Source organism: Lynx rufus, unplaced genomic scaffold (assembly GCF_022079265.1).
Source record: "Lynx rufus isolate CCGP_SWC_20201006 ecotype Redwood Valley unplaced genomic scaffold, mLynRuf1.p SCAF_3, whole genome shotgun sequence".
Classification (NCBI taxonomy): Eukaryota; Metazoa; Chordata; class Mammalia; order Carnivora; family Felidae; genus Lynx; species Lynx rufus.
In genome coordinates, this window is record NW_025814845.1 from 169,877,554 (window position 1) to 169,893,636 (window position 16,083).

At 45.7% G+C, this 16,083-nt stretch overlaps 1 protein-coding gene and 1 long non-coding RNA gene across 5 annotated transcripts in view; one reads left to right on the forward strand and one right to left on the reverse strand.

Moving 5' to 3' along the window:
- The window catches only part of LOC124520363 (uncharacterized), a 35,973-nt gene extending 28,581 nt beyond the window's left edge, over window positions 1-7,392 (reverse strand). Inside the window, exons 1-3 of one of the 2 annotated variants that reach the window (XR_006964309.1) lie at window positions 6,909-7,392; window positions 4,771-4,835; window positions 4,583-4,675 (exon numbers count right to left, since the gene is read on the reverse strand). This is a non-coding gene — a long non-coding RNA (uncharacterized LOC124520363). The remainder of the gene's footprint in view (window positions 1-4,582; window positions 4,676-4,770; window positions 4,836-6,908) is intronic. The other variant, XR_006964308.1, reaches the window with a different exon arrangement.
- Window positions 7,393-7,673: 281 nt separating this feature from the next.
- The window catches only part of DOCK5 (dedicator of cytokinesis 5), a 223,269-nt gene continuing 214,859 nt past the window's right edge, over window positions 7,674-16,083 (forward strand). The window contains exon 1 of one of the 3 annotated variants that reach the window (XM_047090919.1): window positions 7,674-7,764. In XM_047090919.1, coding sequence (XP_046946875.1) covers window positions 7,722-7,764 — 43 coding nt within the window. In that variant the 5' untranslated portion in view covers window positions 7,674-7,721. The other 2 variants (XM_047090925.1, XM_047090926.1) reach the window with 2 other exon arrangements.

The window sequence follows — 16,083 nt, forward strand, 5'->3', positions numbered from 1 at the left end:
ATTCCAATCTGTCGCTGGTTCTACAGTTTCAACACCTTCATTTCCCTGCCAAGTCCCCCTCCAAGTATTTCTGGAGAAGTCTGGAGTCTGTATCTCAGAATTCACACCAATCTGCCCATATTCCTTTCACTTCAGCCTGACCTTTGCCAGGTGGTGTCATTGGTATCTACCTGGCCATGCAAACTTTTTTCACAGCAGTTGTCATATCTCCTTTTGGGCACCATGATCTCAGAACTCCCACTACCATTTCCACTCGGATACCCATGAGAATGCCTCCCTCCACTCTTTCCTTCCTCACTTTTACTGAGATATAATTAACGTGTAACATCGCGTAAGTTTGTGCACAACATCTTGATTTGATACACGTATATACTACAAAATAATCACCCCCACAACCATAGCTACCACCTTCATCACATCACATGATTATCAGATTACTTTCCTATATAGTTCAGGTAAGAACATTTAAGATCCACTCCCTTCGCAACTTTCAAGTATCTAATACACTATCGTTAGCTATAATCACCATACTGTGTATTAGATTCTCGGAACTTATTCGTGTTAGAACTGGAAATTTGTACTCTTTGACCAACATCTCCTTACTTCCCACACCCCCCAGATCCTGGCAACCGCCATTATCCTCTCTAGGAGTTTGGCTTTTTTTTAGATTCCACATATAGCTGAGATCACACAGTATTTATGTCACTTAGCATAAAGCCCTCAAGGTCCACCCATGCTATAGCAAATGTCTGTCTTTCTCATGGCTGAATAATGTTCTATTGTATGTACATCCCACATCTTCTTTATCCATTCATCTGCGGATGGACACTCAGTCGTTTCCATATGTTGACTGTTGTAAATAATGCTGCCATAAATATGCCTCCCCCCTCCATCTTTACAAGCCTACTTGTTCAGGGGCGCCTGGGTGACTCAGTCAATTAAGGGTGCGACTTTGGCGTAGGTCGTGATCTCACGGTTCATGAGTTCAAGCCCCGTGTCAGGCTCTGTGCTGCCGGCTCTGTGCTGCCAGGCTCTGTTCTGTGTCTCCGTCTCTTTCTGCCCCTCCCTTGCTTGTGCACGTGCGTGCTCTCGCTCTCTCAAAAATAAACATTTAAAAAAAAGAAGTCTACTTGTTCGGTGGGTGCCAAAACAGTTGCTGGTGTGCCACTGTCTTCCAGAGGTTGAGATATGTTTTTTTATTTATAGCTTCTATTATTCAGAATAGAGTTCAGAAGGGTTAGGCCAGGAGACAATTCCCTCAAACAGATACTATTTTTAGAAGTGCCCCATCCTCTAACTATTTGGAGTCCCTCTCTTTCAACAACTTCTCTTTCAGGAGCTTCTCTCAAACTCTTACACAGCAAACTTCTGCTGCGAAGGTCCTACACTGATGTCTCCCTTGTTACCATGACCCCTCTCCTGGAGGCCCCCCTAGCCTTTCCACTCACTTCAAAAAGTGACAGTCATGGTTTAGACCAGGAATTGTAGGCCAAGTCCGACACATGACCTGTTTTTGTACGGGCTTCAAGTTGAGAATGTTTTCTGCATGTTTAGGGGTGCCTGGCTGGCTTAGTCAGCAGAGCACGCAACTCTTGATCTCGAGTTTGTAAGTTGGAGCCCCATGTTGGGTGTAGAGATTGCTCAAAAATAAAATGTTAAAATAATGTTTTCTACATTTTTAAATGATTGAAAAAAAATCAAAAAGAATACTTCATGATATATGAAAATTACATGAAATTCAAATTTCATGTCTACAAATAAAGTTTCATTGGAATACAGCCACACTCATTTGTTTGCATATTGTCTGTTGCTATTTTCCTCCTACAATTACAGACTTGAGTGGTTGCAAGAGAGACCACATGGCCTACAAAATCATATATATATATATACACATATATGTATATACATACATACATACATATATGTATATACATATACATATATATGTATATACATATGTGTATATACATACATATATATGTATATGTATATACATATATATATATATATATCAATCAGACAAGCTGATTTAGCTTAGTGCCAGGCACAGGCCATGAATAGTAATTATTATTGTTACACTACAGCTAGTGACCATGGAGAATCTGTCTGGTATTAAATAAAATTTCTGGATCAAATGTTTGTTTCTTAACTGACCATGAAGTAACAGGAAGAAAAATCTGCTATGACAGTCATCTAAACAACATAGTCACAATGTCACAGTTACCAAGGGGCTTCAGAATGAAACTTCACTCTTATCCTAAATAAAGGTCAAATTTAGGTATTTAACTTTCTGCTTTCCTACATGGTCCAGGAATCTCAGCAACCAAGTAGTTTTCTTTTGAAGAAGGTTACAAATTTCCATTTTGAATGTTCCTCTACAGTCATTTTCCATGCAAAATATAATTTTATATAGTTATAAGTATATTACGGCATATACAGTTTAATTATTGTACCTTAAGCTTACATTATAATTTTTCCACATTGCTTCTTAGTTTTTATCACCTCTTGTTCTACAGAGTTTAATGAAGATAGATTTTCTTTTTTTTTTTTTTAACGTTTATTTATTTTTGAGACAGAGAGAGGCAGAGCATGAACAGGGGAGGGGCAGAGAGAGAGGGAGACACAGAATCTGAAACAGGCTCCAGGCTCTGAGCTGTCAGCACAGAGCCCGATGTGGGGCTCGAACTCACGGACCGCGAGATCACGACCTGAGCCGAAGTCGGACGCTTAACCGACCGAGCCACCCAGGCGCCCCTGAAGATAGATTTTCAACACATAGAGGAACTTTTTAAGATACGTTACGTAAATACAGTTTTGAAAATTCAAGTGGTGTTCCTCGCTTCTCGCATTGAATATTGATCCAACTGTCATCAAGCTAATAATGACTTCGAGTTGCTCATGTCATCAACTTCTTTCAGAGGTGAACTTGAAGCACATTTAGATGTCTGCAGCAAAGAGCATTCCAGAAGCAAAACTAAAAGCTTTTTGCTGTGTTTGCGAAGAGGGTGAAAGCGCTTACCGAGCACCCATCTCACGGCGATGGGGGTGAGGGTATGACTAGCATTGGAGAAGTGACCATCATCTCCCAGTCATCAGAGAAAGTGGACCTACCACGGCCCGTGGCAGACCCAAGAACAGACCCAAAGATGCTCACCAGATAAATCATTTGGGCGGCAGAGAGTAGATAGCAATGTGAGTTTCTAGGGTCTATGAAAAAAAAAAAGTGCTTCTAGGGCTGCAGGGGTGAGTTCCTTTGTCCAGTTTAGCTCACGGGTCCCAAATGACAATGCCTCACCCTGCGCCTGCCTTACACAGAACCACCCTGTCCTAAAGCTAGAGCATTTGCCCTCAGAAGACCTCAAAGTGATATTAGAGCCAATTACATTTTTCCGCCTTTTTTTTTTTTTTTTTTTTTTTTTGGTAATTCTAGCAACTACACTCACTCATATGTAGGCTCATCCAGAAAAAAAAAAAAAAGAAAGAAAGAGAGAGAGAGAGAGAGAGAGAGAGAGATGCTTTTTAAAAGAATCCATAGCTTTTTTCAGAGAAGCAATCAAGTCAGCCAGATTTGGCGAAATAAACCTTGTAATCAATGGGGGAAGCAAGCCCTCGCCAATTGTCTTCACATCCATCCATTCAGGCGTTGTGAGGGATGGTCACAATGTTCATGTCAAACTAGCCTCCACATTCAAATTCATTTATCCTCATTTCTTTCTCCAAGGCACCTTTCTTTCTTTTTTTTTTTCAACGTTTATTTATTTTTTGGGACAGAGAGAGACAGAGCATGAACGGGGGAGGGGCAGAGAGAGAAGGAGACACAGAATCGGAAACAGGCTCCAGGCTCTGAGCCGTCAGCCCAGAGCCCGACGCGGGGCTCGAACTCACGGACCGCGAGATCGTGACCTGACTGAAGTCGGACGCTTAACCGACTGCGCCACCCAGGCGCCCCTCTCCAAGGCACCTTTCAAGCAGAGTATGCTAGTGCTTGTGCGTGCATAAATGTGTTTATATTTGTGTGGGTTTCGCAGTCTGAGTATCAGTGCTTCTGGAATATGCCTAATGTTTCTTCTGAAAAGCCATCAGAGGAAAAAGAAAATGATATTTCTGGGAATCGTGCTTATTCCACCTACCCATCTAGTTGACTCTCTAATTTTAAGCCTAATTTTAATAAAAGACGTTGAATAGCTCTGCTTTTATGATTTAAATGGACTTTCAAATTGGGATTTAACCATTGGATATAACAAAGTGGGTGGACCTCAGTCTTCAGAGGAAAAAGAACGTTTGTACTGAAGGCTGTAATTAAAATTTTCCGTTTGCCTCCAACCCTCTTAACGCAATTATTGTCAAACTTGAACTATCCAGCGCCCAGATTCAAACCTCAAGTTCTGCAAAGAGCTTTCAGTGCGAGTGGTAGGGGGTGGTGCTGAAAGCATTCCAGAAAAGGCAGCTGAAATCATTTTGGTAGAAATCCGGTTCCACTGGACGCGCACGGAACACCCTGATGTGTATTAAATTCAAAGTACGCCAGTAGTTAGAGAACATTTGGTCAAGCAATTTCCTTGAACAGAGACAACTGAAATACCTTTGCGAAGTCCCCATTCTATAATGCAAACGCTTCAGCTCCTAAGGGTCCACGTGGAGGAATCACTGAGGAAGTCCTAAAGGTGATTAAGTCCTAAAGAAATAACAAAGGAAAACTTCAATACAGAACAACTTCGATATATTTACCAGTTACTCAAGCCCCCAAACTTAGAGTCATCCTTGACCCACCTTGTCTATCACACCCAGGGACAGGATCCAAGGTCTCTGGGGCCTGAAGCATATACAGTGGGGCTCTTAAGGAAAACAAAACAAAACAAAACAGAAAACACTTTTTTTCTTTGCAGGCTTTCCAAAAACAAGCTAATGAAAGGACCCAGAGGCCTCACAGTGAATTCTCCTCCGTGCACACTATATTCTTAACTTTTAAAAAAAAATTTTTATGTTTATTTTTGAGAAAGAGAGAGAGAGAGTGCAAGCAGGGGAAGGGCAGAGAGAGAGGGAGACACAGAATCCCAAGCAGGCTCCAGGCTCTGAGCTGTCAGCACAGAGCCTGACACGGGGCTTGAACCCACCAACCGTGAGATCATGACCTGAGCCAAAGTCAGACGCTTAACCGACTGAGCCAACCAGGAGCCCCACTATATTCTTAACTTTATGTTAAGAATCCAACCTCTTCCCCATCTCTCCCCTACTATCCTGGCCCCAACTACTTTTCATTTGGTGCTTGAACTACTAAAATATTCCTATGTCTTCCCTTGTGCCTTTATAATCTGTTCATCCCATAGGCAAGCAAATTAGATCATATTGGAGGGTTGGCTCAAAAACTCCAACCTCATCTAATGTTGTTCTAGGTAAGCCCCTTACTATGCTTTTCAGGGTCCTGCTCTATCCCGCCACTCTGTGCCTCTTGGGCCAAGTTGCCTTCCACACAGCTACTTACTCCTTTCTTACAAAGGAGGATTCCTTGCTGTTTGGGGAACCTGCTAAACATGCCTCTAGGCCTTTGCATACTTCCCTCGGGTTGATTCTTCAATGTCTGCACCTTTGCAGACTACTCAGCATAAAACAGCAGCACATCCTATCCTCCTAGTTTTGGGTTTTCTACATGCTTGGTCTCATTTGGCACACATTTATTTGTTTTGTTTTCCTCTGTCTTCCAGACTGTAGGCTCTATGAGGGTAGGGATTTTCCTTTATTCATTGCTGGGCCCCATGACATCTAACAGGCCCTTAATAAACATTGGTAGAAAGAAGATGACATTAGGTTAATCGTGATGTCATTGGCTAAGAAAAATTATTTCATGGATATGGTGGAGTGCCTCCTGGATGTTAAGTCTAAAGTGACTGATTCTTGGGGCGCCCGGGGGGGGGGGGCTCAGTCGGTTAAGCCTCCGACTTCAGCCCAGGTCAGGATCTCACAGTTCCGGGGGTTCCAGCCCCGCTTGAGGCTGTGTGCTGACAGCTTGAAGCCTGCTTCGGATTCTGTGTCTCCCTCTCTCTCTGCCCCTCCCCAGCTCATGCTCGCACTGTCTCTGTCAAAAATAAATAAGCTTAAAAAAAATTAAGAAAAAATAAGGTGACGGATTCTTAAATTATCATTACACTTTGCAAATAAATGCCTACTTGTTGATGGAGAAGAGAGTAAGCCCTAGGAATTACCCACCTAGAACAGGACCCCCCCCCTTTTTTAAATTTCGGATCTGGTTTTGCACACGTTACCAAAATTAAAATGCACTACTTTTCCAATCAAGTTTCACTCTATTTCACTACGTTATCTTTCTTTCATGTTCCAGAAAGGCCAGAAAAATTTCACAGACTGCAAAGACGAAACAGTTTCTTTCAATAGGTATTTTCTCAGACCGAGAGCATAAATCGGCTGCTCATTTACTCTGAGCTTTTACTTCTCCGTGTAAGGTAGCCGAGCGCCCCCCTCCCCCCAAGCCAGGTGCCTCCGATCCCCCCCCCCCCCCCCCCCCCGGCTTCATTCCCGAGGTCTCTCCAGGAGGTAGTGAGTTCAAAGTGGAGCCTGCGGCAGTGCATTTGAACAGTCCAGTGCATTTGAACAGTCCGTGCGTCGGGCTGTTGGTCAAAACTATACGGCCGATGGAGAGGAGTCTCTCGGATGTGCCCTGGTCCCCCCTCCACAAGGATGCTTTCTGGGCTGCAGCTGTCTTGGAAAAGGGGCGATCTTTTCCCTTGAGCACAAGGGTCTGAACGCCTTCAGCTGGGGAGGCGTCCCGGTGTTTGGGGGGGGCGGGGTACAGGATTTCCAAGTTAAGACTCTCTAAAGAATTTTCCCACCGAAGCTCCCCTTGGAAGCTGACACGTCTGAGGAGCCCGGCTCCGTCGCATCAGGTCTCCACTTACCCGGAGACAAACACGCCCGCTTTGAAAGCTATCAACGGTGGCCCCGGGAGGTCGCGTCCGCCCTGGAGCCCGGCTTCCGGTCCTCTCGGTGTCAGTTAAAGCTCCAGGGGGTGAACGCGGTAGTCAACTGCTCATTCATTCAACAAATATTTACTGAGCGCCCGCGGAGTGCCAGGCACCGGGGGTGCCCGGGGCCCGGCAGGCAGCTCCCGAACGCATTCTAGTTCCCCCCGAGGCGCGGCGCGCGCCGTGGCGGCGACCCCGCACTCCGCGCCCACCCGCCGCCGGCCCTCCCGACGCCCCCCGGGATCCAGCCTCGAGGGTTGAATCCGGGTGAGGAAGGCGGGGAAAAGCGCCAAACACCGAGAGGAAAAAAAAAAAAAAAAACAACAACAACCCGCTGAGACCAGTGGGCCCCGGGAAGCCGCTCCCGGGAAGTGCGCGAGGCGGAGCCGGGGGAGCGCGGAGCCCCGGGGCGGGCGGGAGAGGCCGGGCGCCCGCGGGTCGGGGCGCGGAGGCGGCCCCGGGCGGGCGGAGGGCGCGGCCGGCGGGAGGGGCCGGGGCGGCGCCGGGAGGGGCGCGCACGGCGGCGCGGCCGCCCGGCCCAGCAGGTGACCGCGGGCCGGGGCCGAGCCGGAGCGAATCCCGCGCGGGGCGGCGCGGCGCGGCGGGGAGACGGCTCGCGGGGTCGGCGAAGTTTGCCGGAACATGGCGGAGGAGCCCGGGGCGCGCGGGAGCGCGGCGCGGCGGCGGCCGGGGCCCCGGGAGCTGTAGCCGCCGCAGCCGCTGCCGCCGCGGGGCGAGGTCGCCGCCATGGCCCGCTGGATCCCGACCAAGAGGCAGAAGTACGGGGTCGGTGAGTGCTCGCCCCACCCCGGCCGCCGCGGAGTTCGCGGGGGCGGCCCTGCGCGGCGCAAAGTTGGGCGGCGGACGCCGGGCCGGTGGGTACGCGCGCTGCCCGGGAGCGGGGTCGGGTCCCCGCTGCCCTCGCGGGCGCGGGCGGGACTCGGCTCCCGCGGCGGCCGTTCCCCGAGGGGGACGTAGCTCCGGGTCTGGGGAATCGGAGTGGCTGGAAGTGCACTCGGGCTCCGGGACTGGAAATCCGGCTCCCGAGTCCAAATCGCCAGCGCTGGGCACGGGGGAGACGTCAGAAAAAAAAAAAAAAAAGAAAGGAAAAGAAAAAGGAAAAAACAAAACGAGCGCTCGCCTGCTGTCGGTTTGGGGCACCGGGCTGGGCGCTCGCGTCTCTCCTCCCCAGCCTTGGGGCTTCATTGAGTAGTTTCTAACCCGCCGCCGTCGGCAGAACGCGGGTGCCGCTCGCGGACCCAGGGCTTTCTGCCTTCTCCCTCCCTGAGCTCTCTCTGATGCCCCAGAGTGAGGAGTTGGGGATTAGAAAGCCGCCTGCCCCCCTTTCCTCCAGGGACTGGGACCTTGGTAATAGTTGGAAACTGGGAGACCGAAGTTGTGGGGGGGACGTGAGGGAAGAGACAGGAAGTGTGTGACCAGGGATCGGGGGTGCCTGCCCCCGGGGGCTGATCGTGCAGACGCCCGTCCTCAACGGAGCGTGCCCCGAGAGGGTGGAAGACTGTCTTCCGAGCCCCGGTGTCATCGTGGGAGGAGATGAGGATATTTTAGTAGGAAAACTTTGACAGGTCCTGGCTAGGCACTCGGCATTCCTAAACGGCGGTGCTGGAGAGCCCCCCACCCCCCGCGGAGGGGTTGCTGTCGTGTCGTTTTGGACCCAAAACACTGGCTGTGCCTGGTTTTGAGCCAGATGAAAAACCGTGGTCCTTGCAGTGTTTATCCCGCAGTGAGGTTGCTGAGGTCTCTTGGAAACGCTGCCCTTCGCGGGGCGATTCCCTAGAATAGACACAGTGGTGCGAGTTGAGGATTTTATCACTTCCTCGCAGCTTCATTCATTTGGCCTATTTGTAATTTAATCTTACACCTGAGTCCCTTCCCTGCCGCCGTGTTTCCCTCGCCTCGGTTAGTAGGGAGTGGTCCCCGAACCTGGTCTGTGCTTCTGTGCTATTCTGTGCTTTCTGAGAGTGAAGTCCTTTTCGGAGATCAGCTTAGCAGCCTCTGGGTGCTTTGCAACTCTGTAACCACGAGTCAGTTACAAAAACAACAAACACGCCCTCTAACATTCACTATACGGTGTTCTTAATTGTGACCTTTTATGTGTGTATGTCCCTGCATCTATAATAATATATACTGTGTGTGTGTGTGTGTGTGTGTGTGTGTGTGTGTGTGTGTGTATAGTTGCCTCTATTACAAAAAAACTTTTCTCCCTCTTAAATTTTATTTAGAATCATTGCACTCTCCCGTGGCAACTCAGAAATGAGTGGGTGTTTCTTCTGCCCGACACTACCTGGTCCTAATTTGGTCATGAGGCTTCAGACAGGTGCCAGTTAGTTAAGTAACCAGTATTATGGGAGTGAAATGATTGAAATAGATGGAATCAATGTCTTTATTTTTGAGTGTTACAGAGTACTACTAAATTAAAGCATATTTAGCAATGCGTAATCATCAGTTCTTACTTACAAAGTTATCACTTCTAATTTTGTATAACAGGAACCCCAACTATCATGACTTTCATGTAATGAATGCAACCACACGCCCTACATTTTTTTTTTCGTTTTTTAAAGTTTATTCATTTTGAGAGAAACAGATATAGTGAGTGGGGGAGGGGCAGAGAGAGAGAGGGAGACAGAGAATCCCAAGCAGGCTCCACAGGGTCGGTGGGGCTGTCCGTCCAGGGCTGGAACCCAGGAAACCTGGAGATCAGGACCTGAGCTGAAACCAAGAGTCGGACATGTAACCGGCTGAGCCACCCAAGCACCCCCCAAATGTTTTAATTGCCATAGTCATAGGAGCAACTATGATATGTTTTCTTTTTAATGTATGTTTTTTCCTGTTGTGGAGTCAGGTTACCCAGTTATTTATCATCAGTCAAGAAAAGTATGTGAATTGCATTCCCAGGGCAAAAGGGATAGCAAAATTACCCCAGGATATAATTTGGCACACTTATTTTAGTAGACATAATAGATTCTGATTAATCTTGGCTTGACAAAAGGACCCACTGTTAGGCAGATTAGCCGAGAAGATAAATCACTATTGTTTATTCCTAAAACCCCCTGTTGTTCATAACACCTCCCTCCCTGCTTAGAAGCCTTCCTTGGCCTACAGGGTAAAGTCTAAATTGAGCCCAACTTTCAAGGTTGTGATAATCTGGTTCAACCTGTCTCCACCAACCTTATCTCTCCTGGCTTCTTTCATTAACTCACCACTGCAGACACTGCCCTTCTTTGCTCTTGTGCCATATGCAGCAGAGAATCTCTCCTTTGGGACTTTGCTCCCTCCCTCATGCCCCCCCCCCTTCCGTCCAGAGGGCCCTCCCACTTGTGCACCATCCCTAATCCAACTTTTCCTCAGGGCTCAAGTCCATTGCCACTGCCTCCTCCAGGGTTGGCATCCTCCAGACCTTCCCAAACCTTCAGGCCTCTCCTTATAGTCATTACATTGCACCATATTTTAAGTATCCTTTCATCCTTGGGTTCAATGAATCAGAAGGTTATGGCTTTGTATCCCAGTCCCAATACCAGGTATGGAGCATGTAGTCATAACGGCTTGTCCTTGGTGTTGAGGTGACGTTATGAAGCCCTAACCTAATTTCGGTGATGATGTAATGCAGTTTCTCACCCCCCTCCCCCACCCCCGCCAATCCACCACAATATGAGGGTTTTTTTGTTCAGTTAAACGTGCGAAGTGACAACCTTCCGTCTGTCTTTATCTTTGCAAGTGAAAAAATGTGCTGTTGAATAAATAAGGAAGCATAGAGTAGACAGACTCATTTAAATATAATTAGGAAAATTGGCTTGTTGGACTTTTCTGGGGATAGTCATCACTTACAAATGTCTGCTGGTCGGGTTGCATTTCTGGGTGAAGGAAACCATATTATAGCCATTTTGAAGCATTTTAATGACTCACAGCTACTCTGTGTGAGGGTAGCACTTTGATCTTCATTTGGATTTTGCTCAGTGAAGTTAGCAGTCTCCACTCTTATATTATCTTGGTGCCACTGTTGGCTGTTCCTGACATAGCCTAGATTTTTCTATGGGGACTGAAATGCAATCTGTCTGGGCTTTCTTAGTTCTTAAACGTAGCTCTATTGGCTCAGTCTCTAGCATTAGGAGGGCCTAAATGACCCATGTGTGTTATCTGTGTCATCAAGTGAGAGGACAAGTAGACTTCTTCTTTAAAGTTCTAGTCCATTAGTATCCCAGTGCGAAGTGCTCTGTGCCAAGTGCTTAGAAACAGGGTGCTTTCCCCCATAGCCCTAGAAAATTCTCTTTTCTTTCTTGCTTTCTTTTCCTTTATTTTTTTCCCTCTTTCTTTCTTGAATGTTTTCTGTTTGACGATATGGGGGTACAAACCCTTTTATTTAGATTTAGTTTTTTTTTTTTTAAGTGTGTATTTGTTTTGAGATAGAGCCTGTGTGTGTGGGGTGGGGGGTGGGGAGCAGGGCAGAGAGAGAAAGAGAGAGGGAGAGGGAGAGAATCCCAAGCAGGCCTCTCACTGACAGTGGGAGCCCGACGCAGGGCTCAAACTCAGGAACTGTGAGATCATGACCTGAGCCAAATCAAATAGTCAGACGTTTGACTGAGCCACCCAGGAGCCCCACTTTTATTTAGATTTAAGGCAAACATTAGGGATATATACCCAGGTTCACTCTTCTGATTATGGAAAGATTTGTGTTTAAATCTTTTATTTATTTATTTTTTTATATTTATTTATAATTTTTGAGAGACAGAGTGAGACAAAAGTGAGAGTGGGGGATCCGCGGGGTCCAAAGCAGGCTCCAGGCTCTGAGCTGTAAGCACAGAGCCTGACGCAGGGCTCGGGGCTCAAACCCACAGACCGTGAGATCGTGACCTGAGCCGAAGTCGGACGTTCAACCGACTAAGCCACCCAGGTGCCCCCATTTGTGTTTAAATCTATTCCAAACAAGCCATTTATATCAATAACAGTCCCAAATTGTATTGATCGTGGATTTTTTTTTTTTTTGCAGACTCGTTATTGTTTATTTGTGATCTATATTGTTATAATGTGATAAAAGATACTGTGGGAGAATCTTTGCTTTCACCATTAGCTCTTCATCTGTTTGGTTCAGCCTGGCCCCATTAATCTAAAAGCATTTAGCTCAATGGAGTAAACTCTCAGATGCTGGTGTAAAAATTGAAAACAGATTCTTGCAGCTGTTTGTTAATGCATTCAGGTGTGCTGTGGGTTCCCGTCCTGCTCTTGAGGGGAGGGTCTCAGAGAATAAATAGTCCGGTTTCCTTTTAAAGAGAAGAACTTGGTGTCTAAAGAGGTAAAGTGAATTGCTTAACACCAGGCAGCCTTTTGATTGCATAAACTCCTTAGGCCATCTGGTTAAGCCAGTGGATCGTTTTCTTAGAATAAAGTCACCTATGAAGGATTGAAAATGAAACTCAGTTGTATTGAAATACAGCTGTTAAGATATTTTTCCAAATGTGTGATGTTGTAATATATGTGCTTATTATTATTTTTTTTTTCAACGTTTATTTATTTTTGGGACAGAGAGAGACAGAGCATGAACGGGGGAGGCGCAGAGAGAGAGGGAGACACAGAATCGGAAGCAGGCTCCAGGCTCCGAGCCATCAGCCCAGAGCCCGACGCGGGGCTCGAACTCACGGACCGCGAGATCGTGACCTGGCTGAAGTCGGACGCTTAACCGACTGCGCCACCCAGGCGCCCCTGTGCTTATTATTAATCCACTAAATAACAAGACCTAGTTGCAGGTCTAGTAACTACTATACTTTTGAATTAGTGATGAGCATATATGGTGTTTCCAGATATTTGCCGTAAACCATGATACCATCTGAAAACACCTCCGGTTTCGGTTGGTGCCAGTGGGGGTTTATTGTGCACGGTCATCATTAAAGCGATGGCTGAGTGTCAGAAAATAGAGCTGCGTTTTTTCCCCTTTTCAAGTCCATGGATTTCTGAATTTGAACACAGATGAAGAATCCTTGGCTGAAGATCACACAGCTAATTAGTTACGCAACCAGAATAAGCAACAACAGTAACACTTGTTGGTCATGTGTCTAGAGGAGGTATGATGCTGCTAGATACACAGCTGAAGAAGTCTTTGCCCTAAGGTGTTTGTGTTCTAATATTGAGGCTAAGAATAAAAGGAATAGAGAATTAATTTTTTTTCTAATTTTTTTTTTTTTTTAACGTTCATTTATTTTTGAGACAGGGAGAGACAGAGCATGAACTGGGGAGGGTCAGAGAGAGGGAGACACAGAATCGGAAACAGGCTCCAGGCTCCGAGGTGTCAGCACAGAGCCCGACGCGGGGCTCGAACTCACGGACCGTGAGATCATGACCTGAGCCGAAGTCAGCCGCTTAACCGACTGAGCCACCCGGGCGCCCTAGAGAATTAATATTTATGATGAGTTTACTTTGCGACTGCTCTAAACCCTTTACTTCAGAATGTTCCAGGTACACGTGGGGGTCTTGGAGATATTTGCAGCGGGTTCATGAGACTAGAACTTTTTTGACAGTAATATTGAGCCTGTTATTGGCCTGTTTCACTGTACCCTCTCACGAGGATACAGTACAGCTTCCCAGAGACTACATGAAGTGTGATATCGCAGTAGATTGAATGCTGAAGGCAGTGGGAGAATCCAACTCCTTTCGTGAAGGCAGACGTTTAAAGATTTATTTACAAAGATGCAAAGCATTGCCGCTCCTAAGTGTTTTTGTTTAGAAAAGTGTTGTTATTTGGAAAAAATACGTCTTCATAAAAAAAAAAAAGAGGTACTTTTGCTAACATGCATCAGGTTTATTATGATTATTTTAAATTAGTTACACAAGTGTAAAGTGTCTGTTTTACTTTCTAATAATGGTAAATACTGATAGATGTAACCCGCATAAACAAAAGCTCTTTGGGGTTCTCAGTAACTTCTAAGAGTGAAAACGGGTTCCAAGACCAAAAAGTCTCAGCTCTGCTTTTTTGCCTGTTATTCCACTCAATCGAGATAATCTTGTGATTCTCCTTTATTGTCCCCTTTTCCCGATAAGAAAACTGAGGTTCATGGAGGATGAATTTTTCATCTATGGCCGTGTAATCTACTCCATATGTTTCCCCAAACTTTAGTCGGTCATTGTTACCGTGATCTCTGCATGCCCAGGTCCCCCGGTGAAGCAGTTTCATGTCTGATGCCCATCCACACCCATTTGCCTCATCTGTTTTCCACTTCATCTTTTCTGCATGTTGCTGCCTTTTTTTTTTTTTTCATTTTTACTTAAAACAATTATTGGAAAAAAAAAAATCCGACGTTGCTACCATTCAAGGAGGACCGGCAGCACGTGCCATAGAAAAAAAGCAACTGTGAAAATAAAGTCAACAAAAATAAAACAGCAGCGTATTGGGCGTCTGGCAAGATCCTGTCAAGGAGGGAGGAGGCTGATGCCCAGCTGAAATTTTCTCCACGACGTGATGTAGATTCATATTATTTGTGGTAGTTGATGTTTTATAAAGCGGCCGGGAGCACTGACTCGGCGAATACTGAACCATTGCTCTTAGGGAAAATTCAAGGTCAGGTTCCTGTGAGCCTCTGGTCACAGTTTCATCATCTGGTCAGTACATACCTTATTTTATGTGTGTTTCTGTTTAAGATTTAAAGACCTTATGGGAATGCAAGCTGGTGCAGTCACTCTGGAAAACAACATTGAGGTTCCTCAAAAAATTAGAAATAGAACTACCATATGACCCAGCAGTTGAACTACTAGGTATTTATCCAAGGGATACAGGTGTGCTGTTTCGAAGGGACACCTGCACCACCATGTTTATAGCAGCACTATCAACAATAGCCAAAGTAGGGAAAGAGCCCAAATGTCCATCGATGGATGAATGGATAAAGATGTGGTGTGTGTGTGTGTGTGCTTGTATGTGCGTGTGTATACACACACAATGGAATATTACTTGCCAATCCAAAAGAACGAAATATTGCCATTTGTAACAACATCATGGAACTAGAGTGTGTTATGCTAAGTGAAATTAGTCAGAGAAAGACAAATAGCCTATGGTTTCACCCATATGAGAAATTTAATGTGCAAAACAGATGAACATAAGGGAAGGGAAGCAAAAATAATATAAAATCAGGGAGGGGGACAACACATGAGACTCTTAAATACAGAGAACAAACTGAAGGTTGCTGGAGGGGTTGTGGGTGGGGGGATGGGCTAAATGGTCAAGGGGCATTAAGGAGGACACTTGTTGGGATGAGCACTGGGTGTTATACGTAGGGGATGAATCACTGGATTCTACTCCTGAAATCATTATTGCACATACCTAACTAACTTGGATGTAAATTTAAAAAGTTTTTTAAAAATTAAGAAAAACGATTTAAAGACCTTATTTACTCTACGTGGCTGATCACTAAGATTGAACTCATGGCCACCAGCACTCTATCAACAAGCCTCAGTGAAGCTTATCTAACCATGTATTTTCTCCAGTAGACAAATCACAGCCTTTTTGCACTTCCGAACACTACACAGCACTTCAGCACGGTGCTTGGGGTCCGTTTTATAATAGTGAAATCATTAAGAAAAAGCACAAAGTGAAAAAAAAATGGCACTAAATTTAAAACTGCACATTTAAAAACTGCAAAAAAGAAACTTATTTACCATATGAGGACTGAAACAAAAAGGCCAGCGGTCACCTCGTTCGACCTCAAATGGGAACTTGTGGGTTACGTTTTGCCCCTCTGCACACATCTGAGAGTGACCGTGGATGTGCCAGGAGTATTCATTTGGTGCTACATATACATTTTAGTAAGTAGGAGGATGCAGAAATACTGAACCTGCAAATAATAAGCATCAACTGTAGTTAGATAAAATAGAGAATTAAAAATGGAATCAGTTAGAATAATCCCTTCTTAGATGCTTCTGAGAACCTTAGTTTAAGGTACTACATATTGTCTTTGCCCACGCCTTGCCTGCCCACACCTCTCAATGTCTATTGACATTTCTCTTTACTTCGTATAATTGTCGTATTTATTTGTATTTTAAAAATGTTTTATTTATTTTGAGAAAGAGAGCATGCACGAGCAGGGGAGGGGCAGAGAGAGAGAGAGAGAGA